The sequence below is a fragment of the Solanum dulcamara genome, chromosome 8, assembly GCF_947179165.1.
Source record: "Solanum dulcamara chromosome 8, daSolDulc1.2, whole genome shotgun sequence".
In the NCBI taxonomy this organism is placed as follows: Eukaryota; Viridiplantae; Streptophyta; class Magnoliopsida; order Solanales; family Solanaceae; genus Solanum; species Solanum dulcamara.
Window position 1 is genome coordinate 5,590,866 of NC_077244.1, and position 13,088 is coordinate 5,603,953.

General features: G+C 37.7%; 1 protein-coding gene across 1 annotated transcript; it reads left to right on the forward strand.

Annotated features, from left to right (window-relative positions):
* Positions 1-13,088, forward strand: LOC129899643 (DNA-directed RNA polymerase II subunit RPB7). Its single transcript, XM_055974656.1, has 6 exons — positions 1-201; positions 304-469; positions 2,831-2,881; positions 10,022-10,087; positions 10,182-10,250; positions 12,672-13,088. Exons 1-6 carry the CDS (start codon positions 86-88, stop codon positions 12,735-12,737), a joined length of 534 nt encoding a protein of 177 aa, XP_055830631.1. The 5' UTR covers positions 1-85; the 3' UTR covers positions 12,738-13,088.

Here is a 13,088-nt window from a genome sequence, read left to right on the forward strand (position 1 = left end):
CCTTCATCAGCTACACTTCCCTCCCTCTGTGTACATATATCTTTGCATCTTCGCTGAAAAACTCAGCTAAATCGAAAACTCAACAATGTTTTTCCACATAGTATTGGAGAGAAATATGCAGCTTCATCCTCGTCACTTTGGTCGTGACCTTCGTGAAAAGCTCGTCTCAAAACTAATGAAAGATGTAGAAGGAACTTGCAGGTTTCATTCATCAAAACCCTAATTCATATCTAATTTTCATTTTCTCTTGATTTAATCTTGTTTTAATTTTGGTTTAAGTAATCGATTTTGGGTTTTTTACAGTGGTCGACATGGTTTTATAGTGGCTATTACTGGGATTGAAAGCGTTGGAAAAGGATTAATTCGTGATGGAACTGGTTTTGTTACTTTCCCAGTGAAGTATCAGTGTGTTGTGTTTCGACCCTTTAAAGGTGAGATTTTGGAAGCTGTTGTCACCATGGTTAACAAGGTAATTTTTTTTTTTAAATTTTTTTTATTTATTGCATTAGTTGTTACCATGGTTATCAATTAATTAGACAGAAGTCAACCCGAATTTCGCTAATTAAGCCGTTGCATATCTCGAAAATTCTGTATCGAAATCTCTTTACAGTGGTTGGAGGCGGATTAGCAGTAGGCAAGCAAGCAATCTTCTTAAAAACTAACTTCAATTTGGCCTCCAACGAAAATTCACTATCTTTGTAGAAAATCCTGCTTCAAAAAAAGAGGTTCCGATAAGAAACAGTTGGTCAACAAACTTGCTAATTCAACTGAATTATGCGGAATTCAGCTGAAAATATATGTAAGAAAGGTGAGAATTTAGAGAATAAGAGAGAACGAGAAGGAAAGAAATAGCAAGGAAGATTCAATGGGGTTGAATAGAGGGAAATTGATGCAGGTGAATTGAATAGTTGAGTCCAACTAGTTTGAGATTGAGATTTAGATTGATTGATAGGCATATAGACTTTTTTATGAGTGATTAATTGATAGGTTGATCTATAGATACTTTAAAATAGAAGTAACCGATGAACGGATCTAACAGAACACATGGTTTCTAGGAAAAGAAGAACTGCATTGCCTACCAAACATAGTATTTTTTTTTTTGGAATAGGTAAATAGTATTTTCAAGCCATAGAACTGGTCTTTTTTTTTTTTTTAGGATACCAGTATCTATTGTAAATCCACAAAGAATCTGCTGCAACCGGTTCACTGTCTTGATTACAGTGCCAAGTATAATAGGCTTGGGTCCTGTTCTTGATCTCAAGAATTGCGTGACCAAAACTTGCTTCGCGATAAGCTGAGTAGCTCGGCTGTGGTTCTGAAGAACTGCAGAAACAAAAACCAGGTAGACTCCCATCAGAAACTCTTCTCATTACATCAGATAAAAAAACGAGATAAGAAAGAATAGAAATCTAACTTGTTAGCAATGCCTTCAATATTTCCACCGTCCCCAATTGTTGTTATGTATATAGGCGTGGAGGGATCTTCAATTGGAGTACTCTGTCTATTTGTGATGTTGTACTTACATTTGATACACGTTCCTAAAAAAATGTCCATGTAACCAGATACAAATAAAGACTTGTAAATTGTTTCAAGGATGAAATTTTACAACTCTTAATAAACTGAGGGGCCTAACCAGTGTTCATAAGAATGAACATGTCCAACAAACACTATGATAACCTTCTTCTGAACAAACCAGGACTCAAACATCACTCTCATGCTTTCACCTTCCATGTAATGGTAGTTGTTACTGTTGTACCATGGAGAGTGAAGCAAAACAATTAGCCACGGAGTCAGCGCTCTGTTAACCTTCGGGAATTCTTGTTCAAACCATCTATATTGTGAAGTATATTTATCTGAACAACATTATATTAAGGGCCCGTTTGGCTTAGCTTCAAAAAGTAGTTTTTAAAAAGTCTATCTTCAGTAACTTTTGAGTTAAAAAATGAAAAGTAGGGGTACCTACTTTTAACATTTAACTTTTATTAAGTCGTTTTTAAAATATCCAAACATCTCTTGAGGGATGAAAATTACTTAAAAGTTGGTTTGACCTTTTAAGCTAAGCCAAACACCCTCTAAGTCAGTTATTTCACAAACTGAGACTACTAGCAAAACATGTCCAGAAAACTGAAGTTAAATAGTCTTTTTCAAAATCTTTTTTGAAGAGGAGATGGACTCTTAGATGCCTTGAAAGGTACATGATATCGATGCATGTATGGCTTGAATGGAGTATTTTCACCCTCAACATCGAAAATCCTGTAGTTTGGGCCTTTTGCAAGGTTCAAAATTTTGTTGCATTATATTTGGTCATAATTTATATATAGCGAATATATTGGCTCGAATATCTCCGACTCTAACTAGTTTGGATGAAGGTGATTGATTGATCAATGGAAATTTTATGACTGATTAATTATTTGATCAACTTATGGGTACTTTATACAATAACAACAACATACCCAGTGCATTCCCACTAGTGGGGTCTGGACTTATGGGTACTTTATACAACAACAACGACATACCCAGTGCAATCCCCCAAGTGGGGTTTGGACTTATGGGTACTTCATGATTGTGGAATATTGCATATGGAACTTTTGCATGGAAAGAATTTTACGTTGTAATAATGTTAGTCTTGTTAAAACCACTAATTTGGTTTAAAAGATAAATTAATTACTACCAGTTAGGAATGAAGTAGGCCTGAATGTAGAGGAATGGATATAGAAGATTCATATATATAGTCAGATTCCTTGGGTTGAGGTGTAGTTGATTGATTGGTTAATGTATGTTAGCTCTTCTCCATCTACCTATAGATATTTATCCGTGTGGAATATTGCAGATGGGATTTTTTGCTGAAGCAGGGCCTGTGCAGATTTTTGTTTCAAATCACGTGAGTTTGTTCTCCATTTTTTAATGTTTAATCCAGCATGTGTTCATTCCCATAAATGCTCTACATTTTCTTAGTGTGGCATATTACAAGCTCATTCTCTGCCATTTGCATGATTGAATGGGTCAGTTTGAAATATGGAAATTTAATATGATAATGAAATGTACTGATTAGAAATATATTAATGATATGTCTTTTGCATGCATTTTCTATTATAAAAGCATGAGTATCAACTTCTTTTGGAAAGGTAGTTATTGATTCTTCAAAGATATTTTTGTTCAATCTTCATACATGTCTCTACATTTTCTTTTCGTGTTTATTTTCCCTTGATTTTGGAAATCCCTTTGATGATGCAAACTCTTAATGGATTGGTTGGAACCGGAGGGTTCCATCACTATGACAAACCCTGATATATCCAACTACTTATTCTGTTTTCTTATATGTTAATTCCATAAAAGAATGAAGAAGGAATCTAGAATTTAAAGATGAGTAGTCTCTCATATGATATTAGCTTAATTTGAATATCCAGTTTAAGATTATCTATGTAACTGCTAACTACTCTAATAGTGTGTGTGTGTCTATATACACACATATATATATTTCTCGTGTGATTCTCGACTATATCATTTGTACATGTTAGATGTTCCACCAAGCTAATTTATCAATTAATAAAATAAAAAAATTCCTGCCAAGCTACGTAAGTACTCTACCTAATATAAATAGTCCTTGATAGTTATGCTTAGGATCAAATTGTTCATGGGACTCACGTTAAACCCTTTTGTTATTTACCTTAAGTGAATTTCATTGGTGCCTAGATTATTTAAAAGGTGTACGCATGACTAGTCACTAGTGGTGGTGGGAATTCCGACGGAGGAAAAAGGATATGACCGAATGGTTAACTTAGTGATGCGAACCAACCTAGGAAGGCAAGAACAAAATAGGAAATCGAAAGACAAGAAAATAAAGATAGATAGATAGACACAAAATAGGAAATCGAAAGCAGCTAAAGGGTATATTAAACCCTAAAACCTTAATCGTATTAATTCTAAGAAGCACCTAACTCTTATGAAGACCTCGAGGGAATTGAATTCACCTCGCAACCCATGTTTCTAAGCAATGTTCAACCCAAGCTTGTACCAAGCTCACAACACTCTTTCAAGAGTTTCATCATATAAATATTCAAAACAATCTCCCTAAGAATGAAGACTAAGCTAGCTATTTACAGTGTTTGGCTAGTTATTACAAAAATGACCCAAAAGTGGCCCTAAAAGCTTTACGAAAGTGGCCACATTTTGGCCGATGTTCAAATGACGCCCAAAGTGACGGGCCGTCACTCATTTGATGGGGCATCATTGCCTCCGTCACTCCTATGCAAAGTGCTGCCTCAAGTCCTCCAAGTTGACGCCCAGCTTGACGGACCGTCACCCACTTGACGGGTTGTCGCTTCCTCCATCACTCTAAGATGATGGGATGCCATAAACCGTCCAAGTGACGTCCATGTTGACGGGCCGTCACCCCTTTGACGCCCAAGTTGACGGTAGTCATTCCAAGGCAGTGAACAACTTGTCTTTTCTTCCACCTCTAATCCAACCATCATGTTGTGGAGCCGTTTGTATGGTATCAAGATATGATAAAAAACGTCCAACATGGTCATCTTCACAAATATACTTTGAAGAACTAGTAGCTTTCGCACTTGGTTCCTTGTAAATGGATTAGAGGCGACTTGGGTGGCATCATACTCCCTCTCTTGAAAAGGATTCGTCCTCGAATCCAAGCCTTGCAAAACCATAGGGAAAACAAACAACAACAACATCCTCGTGGCATGAGGGTTAGCGTTAGTAATAACAATTTTATCACAATGCCAAGGTGGCACACACTTAACATATATCCAAGCATCAAACGGTTGAAGCACGGGTTTGTAACCCCACCAGGCAAAAGACACTTGGCTACTAAAAATATTTTGACATAAGGGGCAATTCATAAGAACCAACATTGGTTCTACACGAAGGCAAGCACAAATCCCCTTTCAAATTAGGCAAGACATCATAGCTAAGTGTAAGGTCATTAACAAAATTCACCCAAGTTATGAATACACCCAACGCACTAGCTAATTTCAAGAATGGAATTACTCGCAATCCACCACCGGGGTCAAATATCAATGTAATGCTCACACAAATTGGTAAAAACATCTCCTTTAAGCAAATATGATCAAGTAGTAACATCAAGTAAGAATCATATGAAAAGAAAGAAATGATACTACTATACTCATCACTATTTAGGCCAACACCGGGGTCAAATGGAAAGGAATAACATAGCATCAAGTCAAGGAGACTCTCATTTGCCGTATTGATACTACTATTAACATAAAAGGTACTCCCCAAACAAGCATGAGTATTATCATATGCAAATAGATAGTAGAGAAAGGTGTCTCGCAAAACAACTTCGTCCAAGGTGTTCACATAGGAATGGTTACTATTAGACTCAAAATCATTGGTCATACCACAAGAATTGGAACACACCAAGAAGAAGAGGTATTGGGAAAACAAATACCACCTTCCTTCTCATCATAATCCTTCCCCATAAGAGTACTCTCATCTTCTAAGAAGAGATTTCCATCTTTGGGAGGAAAGTCTTCACACCATAGTGGGTTACTATAAAAAGTATAGCTCTCACGAACTACACTATTATCATGATTCACACCACTAGGCACCTCACTAGGAGTGATCTCATCATTTTCAAACAAGATATTGTACTTGAAGAGAGAATGATCAATCATCATAGGAGAATTAAAACATGTAAGTTCACTCTCAAAAAGACACATCATTTTTCGAAGTATTTTCAAGCACATGATCTCTATGAGCAAAACAAATTATAGGATCTTCAACCAAAGATATGCTCAAAGAGGCACTCCTATCCAAATGATCAACATTATTAACATTATCACCAAATTGAGATTCATTAATCACATCACAAGATTCCTCAATTAGTGAATTAAACTCACAAGCAAGTTGATCAATACAACCACTACATGTTAATGAACTATCATTCAAAGCACGGGTTTCAACACTAGGTGGACACAAATCAATCTTACTAGAAGAATTAATTCGGTCATCAATAGGATCAACTAGTGTATCCACACCTTCAACATGTATATTATCAATACTTGGTAAAGAATCATTAGGCTCACATAAAGATAAGCTATCACTCACACTTTGTTTATTTATAGTTGTAAAAGTGTTAAGTTTAGATATTGTACCTTGATGTTCGCAAGAAAGATCTTCTTTACCTTGGAAGGACACTCCCTCAAGAATGTTGGAACACCCCAAAGGCACATTCATCACACCTTCGATGGTAGGTTCTTTGTTGGGAACTTGTGTACCTTCATTCATCATTCTTGTACCCACACAAGAATCCTTACAGAAGAAGGATAAGCAAGAAGGTTAGATTGAGATTGTGGCAACCCCCTCACTTCACTCCACTCAACCTCTCCTTTTTCCACTCTTAGGTTGCCACCTTGCTCTCCCTCACTCATTTTAATCTTTTGTCTCTCATAGTTCACCTTGCGAGGAGGAAATAAATGGGTTCCCCATTGATCCATAACATGGTTGGACCATATTTCCTTATTTGGAACCCTATATTTGTTAAACCAATTGGCTCCCAAGCATAAGTCACAAAACGCCATAGGTATTACATCACACCAAACCTCCTCATAGTATTCACCACATGTGAAAGAGAGCTTTACCGCTTCGATAACCTTATATCCATCCATGGTGTATGGATAATGCTTTGATATTCGGTGTAGTCTCAAATAGGCTACCGTCGATGGAGTGATGTAGTTTAGATTGCAACAATCATCGAGGACAAGAACGAACCCCAAAGCTCCACAAATAGCAACCTTTATTTTAAGAGCTTGTCTTCTCGGGTCAACATTATAAAGCTTGGTGTATCCTTTCAGCACATACTTGAATCTCATGAGCCATTTCAATTCTCCCCATGTTAAAGGGTTGGAATTTCCACCAAATCCTCGAAGCCATCCCTCATTTTTCCACCAACTCAAGACAAGACCTTTAAAGTGTTCAAGGGCATACCTTGATTTCTTTAGGTCATCCAAATCATGGACTTGGAAATTCCGCTCACATTGCCACTCCCAATCAAGATAGGCCTCGGGATCACACTTTCCTTCAAAAGTAGGGAGAGTAACCCTTTTGGGATTGAAACCCCTAGAACATCTCTCATACCCTCCTTGGTTCCTATATCTCGACACTTGTGCATTGGAATCAAATGTAGAGGATGTGGTACTCTTAGACATTGGAGATGCATACTTCTTGTTTCCATCGGATGACTTTGACTTGAATGAACATAAGCACACGCACACATACCACTTTAACTAGGATAAGGATTACCAAAAGACAAAGAAAATGAATCCTCACAAGCCTTAGGGGCATGCTCCTCATAATTCTTATATAAGAGAGTATTATACCTCACCTCATCATCATTCTCAGAGCAGGAAGTGTAATATGTTCCATCATCATCATAGGAACTATCTCTACTCCTGGAGTGGGAAGAGTAAGATCTTTCACGTGCTCCATCATCCTCGTGCTCCATCATCCTCATCATAAGGACTATCACTAGTTGCTTCATCCTCTCCATCTCCACCATAAGAACCATCACAAGGCTCTTCTCCAGAATAGTAGCTCTCATTCCCATTTGGCTCTTGATCATGGCCATCATCATAGCCTCCATAATCACCATCATCTTCATACCCATAGTCTCCATTACTACAATCATAGTCTCCCAGATCGTAGTCACATGTATCCAAAGCTATTGAGGATATATTTCCTTTATAGCTCCTTTGTACCTACAAAATGAGCACACAAGATTTGTAGTAAAAGCTCCTCACCAAGACTCAAAACATAAAAATATTTTTGAAAATTCATCCAATAACGAGATTCACTTTCACTTTTTTTTTTGAATTTCTTTCAATACTACAACCCAAGACTAGAATCGTGAAAATGAATCTAAGCTCGGCTCTGATACCAAATGATGCGAACCAGCCTAGGAAGGCAAGAACAAAACAGAAAATCGAAAGACAAGAAAATATAGATAGATAGACACAAAATAGGAAATCAAAAGCAACTTAAGGGTATATTAAACCCTAAAACCTCAATTGTATTAATCCTAAGAAGCACCTAACTCTTACGAAGACCTCGAGGGAATTGAATTCACCTCACAACCCATGTTTCTAAGAAATGTTCAACCCAAGCTTGTACCAAGCTCACAACACTCTTTCAAGAGTTTCATCATATCAATATTCAAAACAATCTCCCTAAGAATGAAGACTAAGCTAGCTATTTACAGTGTTTGGCTAGTTATTACAAAAATGACCCAAAAGTGGCCCTAAAAGCTTTACGAAAGTGGCCACATTTTGGCCGATGTTCAAATGACGCCCAAAGTGACGGGCCGTCACTCATTTGATGGGGCATCATTGCCTCCGTCACTCCTATGCAAAGTGCTGCCTCAAGTCCTCCAAGTTGACGCCCAGCTTGACGGACCGTCACCCACTTGATGGGTTGTCGCTTCCTCCATCACTCTAAGATGATGGGATGCCATAAACCGTCCAAGTGACGTCCATGTTGACGGGCCGTCACCCCTTTGACGCCCAAGTTGACGGTAGTCACTCCAAGGTAGTGAACAACCTGTCTTTTCTTCCACCTCTAAGCCAACCATCATGTTGTGGAACCGTTTGTATGGTATCAAGATGTGCTCAAAAACGTCCAACATGGCCATCTTCACAAATATGCTTTGAAGAACTAGTAGCTCTCGCACTTGGTTCCTTGTAAATGGATTAGAGGCGACTTGGGTCGCATCATAGATGCTGCTATAGTCTCTTTATATGATCTTGGACAATCTTGGCTTCATAAGCTAGCTTTAGGATCAAGTTAAGTCCAAGCTCCATTCTTTTAAAATCGGTAGTTCCTGCCACACGTCTACTTCCTAGTCTTGTAGGTCGTGCAATTCAGGTCCCAAATGAGAGACGGTTTGATGTACCAACTAGTCTAATTGTTCTAAAATTCCTTGCTATTTCCTGAAATTAGGATACTTATCATTACTGTTACCGATAACCTTCTAGCATTAAAGATTCCTCGTGGAATTTAGGTCCCAAAGATTAAAGTTTTGCCCTCTTTCATTCTCATAAAAGAAGAGAAGATTAATGTCTTTCCCTCTTACCAATTATAGTAGACAGGTTTCAAGGAAGACGATATAATCAAAAACCTTCTAGTGGAAGCTATGGCACCATTATTTTCGTAATATTTCCTGAAAATAATTAGTAATTAATGTTGCTCATCTATGTCCAAGTCTTGAAGGTTCCTTAAGATAACCGCTCCTTGGTCCCTAGCTACTTATGCAGCCAGGCATGAGACAGTCTCAAGAGCCTCTTTTAGTCTTAAGTTATGGCACCTTGGTATTATATTGTAAATCCACCAACCAGATAAATTTTTAGAACCCATCAGATTACTTGTTCTGTAGTCTTTGATATCGTAAGCTCCTTTTATCAGATATACTGCTCAAGTGCTGTTCAAAAATTCAAATCTTGAGAAAGCTCCCTTGTTCAAAGATCAGAGTTTTTCATGATATCTCGCTAAATCCAGGCAATTAAAGGAAAGCATTGCTAATCCGTCAGGATTTTGTGCTTTGTGATTCCATGTCCCAACTTGTTCTTTAGTTCCTCTACAGTGCATTTGATCTCATTTAGCTAAGTAGACAGACGGTGAGGATGAAAGATAACAATTCTGGAAAGCAATCAGCAGATAAGTTTTGCTGTGACTTCAGGCTGTGAATGAAGAAAGCAATTCATTAATATTCAAGTTACTCTGTTTTCTAATATGGTTGAAATCAATGAGATCAGTTGAATTGGTTAGCCAAACAAAAAATTGGAAACTCTTTGGTTCCTAGACCAAAATATCCAAATAAAAAGCTGAAGAATTTCCAGACACTGCTAAGATGCACTCCATTTGATGCATATAAAAGCTTCTTTGTTTTTTCTTCTTACAAGGCATAAAGCCTCTATGCATGCAAAAGCTTATATAGGCCTTTTTCCCACATCTGTAATCTGCTTATGTTTGACTCTTGGATTTCCAACAGTTGATACCAGATGACATGGAGTTTCAGTCTGGAGATGTACCAAATTATACAACTTCAGATGGTTCGGTATGACATTTCTTTGTTTTCCTTTATCTCTTCTTTTGAAAAATTTTCAGCTTGTAGATATGATTTAGTAGTTTCATTTATTCATCTTTTGCAGGTTAAAATTCAGAAGGAAAGTGAAGTTAGATTGAAGATTATTGGAACACGTGTTGATGCCACAGAAATTGTATGTCAACAACTCTCCTTTTTATTTTATGAATTTTCCTAAAAACTGAGTTGATGCACTGAAATTTTGGTAACATTTTTCACGATGTACAATCTACAAAGTTTGTGCACATTAGGTAACAAAAGCTAATTTCTCCCTTTGATTTCAACAAATAGATGTTTGAGTCATTTGCATCCTCTTTTCTAGTTAGTTGTCATTGTGAAGATCTTTTTTTTTTTAAAAAAGAAATTTTTAAAACCGTGGTATCTGGGCCAACTTGCATCCTCGACTGATTTCATAGAGTACCTGCTACCTCCCATCAACACATATACTGGATAAATCTCTCCACTAAGACCAGAGAGATGGGAAGAAATCACCTAGTGTTTTTGTCTCCGCTGGGGTTTGAACCTGAAGCCTCATGGTTCTCAACCCACTTCATTGATCACTCGGCCTCACCTTTGGGTGCTTTTATGATGACCTCCCTTGTGACTAACTCTTAACAAATTTTCAATGTGGTGAAGGTGGATTTTGTTTCCGGCCCTTTTAGTTGGTGGATCGATGTTTTCTTTATTTTTAGGGTCGAATGGGGGGTTTCTATTGAGGAACAGTAAATAGCTAGGATAAAACTAATGTGGCAGGAGAAGGACCTGACGCAGGGAAGGGTAAAAAGAGAGTGTCTATTATCTTGGTGAATTTGAGATACGAGGGAATGTTGATTTTTGTCTATTGTTATGCTAGTCAGTATCTTTTCTTCTTCTCCCCCCTCCTTTGGGTCGAAACTATGTTAATCTGATCCTCCAAAAATGCCGCCACACTGGTGTTGGTCTTTGAATAATGTAGCCGTATCCCACCCCCGTCGATGAAGTTTGAGCAATAACTAGAAACCATGAAATTTATTAATAAAAAATAGAAATCAAGTCATAGTTGCATAATAATCATTGGTCATATAACTTTTTTTTTGGGTAAAACTGTGAAGAATTACCATTGACAGCCAAATATTTACACCTAGAGAGCACTTTACTTAGATGGGCCATCTTCCAGGAAGGGTACCCTCTCCTCTAAAGCCTCAAACAAAGACAAAGCTAGTTACAAAATTTCTGGACCAAGTATCTACATCTACTAGCTTTCCTATTGTTCTTCAAGTAATCCACTCTTTCAGCTATCTCTTTCTTTATCTGTGATTGTAATCTGTCTTTACTATTGTCCCTGTGAACAGTTTCCAATTTCTTGCTCTCCAAGTGTGGTAGATTCTGGCTCCTCATATAGCAGTAGCTATATCCTTCTTATGTTACTTCCAGTGTCTTCCTTTTATCTATTTTAGGGATTGTGTCACTTCCCTTTTTTGTACTTTGATACCCGACCAAGTCTCCAATTTTTCCTTTCTCTTTTGTTGTCCAGATCCATTCTGCAAATAAATGCACTTGAGTCTCCAGCTTGCTATCTCCACATAGACCACACTTGTCATCATCTACTAGTATTTTCATTCTGATCATCCTCTCTTTAGTTAGCAGTTTCTCCTGATTTGCTAGCCAGATAATAAATCTGTGTCTAGGCAACATGAACGAATTCCATATCAGGTCCACTACAGGTAGTCTCAGCTGCCTGCCCAGCAATTGGTTGTAGCTACAGCTCACATTATATGCTTCATTGGTCGATAGACAGTAGGTTCCATTAGTATACCACATTCTCATAGTTTAATGGAGTTAAGCTTCCTCCAATACCAGCTTCTATCCTTAAGAGGGTGCATGTGCCCAGAAATCTTGCTCATCTTTCATATATAGTCCATGCACCCATCTTATCCATAGTGTGTCTGCCTTATTAGCAATCTGCCATACCAACTTACCAACTGAGGCAATATTCCACAGTTTTCTCTTGATGTTCAGTCCACCATTCTTCTTTGGCACACAAATTTTCTACCATGATACTAGTGCTACTTTCCTCTTGTTCTCCTTACTTCCGCATAGATGATCCCTACATTTCCTATCCACCTCTTTCAAAATACTTAGGCAAGATGAAAACATTGCCCCAAAAGTTATAGAGCAAGAAGAGTACCGCATTTATGACCTGGAGTCTGCCAAGCATTGTCGATCGTCTTCCCCAAATTCTAAATTTATGTGATGACGAATTCAACCTCTAGAATTACACATGTGTCCAATACCCATCCCCAGCAAAATAGGTTGGGGTGGGTGATTGATATTGGGAATTATAGTAGCATCACTTTCTGACTTGAAAATGACCCTTTGGACCCAAACAGTGGTATTGAGAAAGGGAGAAAGAGAAATAGACCATAGGTACTGCAACCTTTTAATCAAGGATATACAAGCACAGTCCCAAAGAGAGTTCCAAGCAAAACTAAGAACTCCAAGATTCTTTATTTACTTGCATTTCATGGATTCTTCGTTACTCCCTAACGTGTTGGTTTCCCATGTCCTATTATTTCAGTTCTGTATTGGTACGATAAAGGATGATTTCCTGGGTGTGATCAGTGATCCAGGCACAAATGCTTGATACGCGCAAACGTGCTTGACCTTTGTATATAGATGCTGCTGCTGTACCTTTTCGAGGAGACGTGATGTTTTCATGGTTGAACTATTGTAATAGAAGCTTCATGTAATTTCCGCTTGAGAAACAAATTATTCTCTGGCTACTGGTTAAGAGTAAATTGCCCAATGTTGATTTGTACTCTTGGCCAGATTTGTCTCTGGAGCTAGATTCCAAGTTGAGGTTTTGTTTTGACTTTTGAGGTACTATCAATGAAAGTCCACATAGGTATGAAATGTTCATCACCAATTTATTTTCTCTGTTAAAAAACAAAGGTTATATTTCTGGTTACGTGGGTTAATTAATGATACGTTTCAA

What these genes read in the sequence shown, in the direction of transcription:
- LOC129899643 (XM_055974656.1), top strand. Translation starts at nt 86, where the DNA reads ATGTTTTTCCACATAGTATTGGAGAGAAATATGCAGCTTCATCCTCGT. An exon ending in TTGTCACCATGGTTAACAAG is followed by an intron (nt 470 to 2,830) that starts GTAATTTTTTTT and finishes GGAATATTGCAG; the next exon opens with ATGGGATTTTTTGCTGAAGC. An exon ending in ATACAACTTCAGATGGTTCG is followed by an intron (nt 10,088 to 10,181) that starts GTATGACATTTC and finishes CATCTTTTGCAG; the next exon opens with GTTAAAATTCAGAAGGAAAG.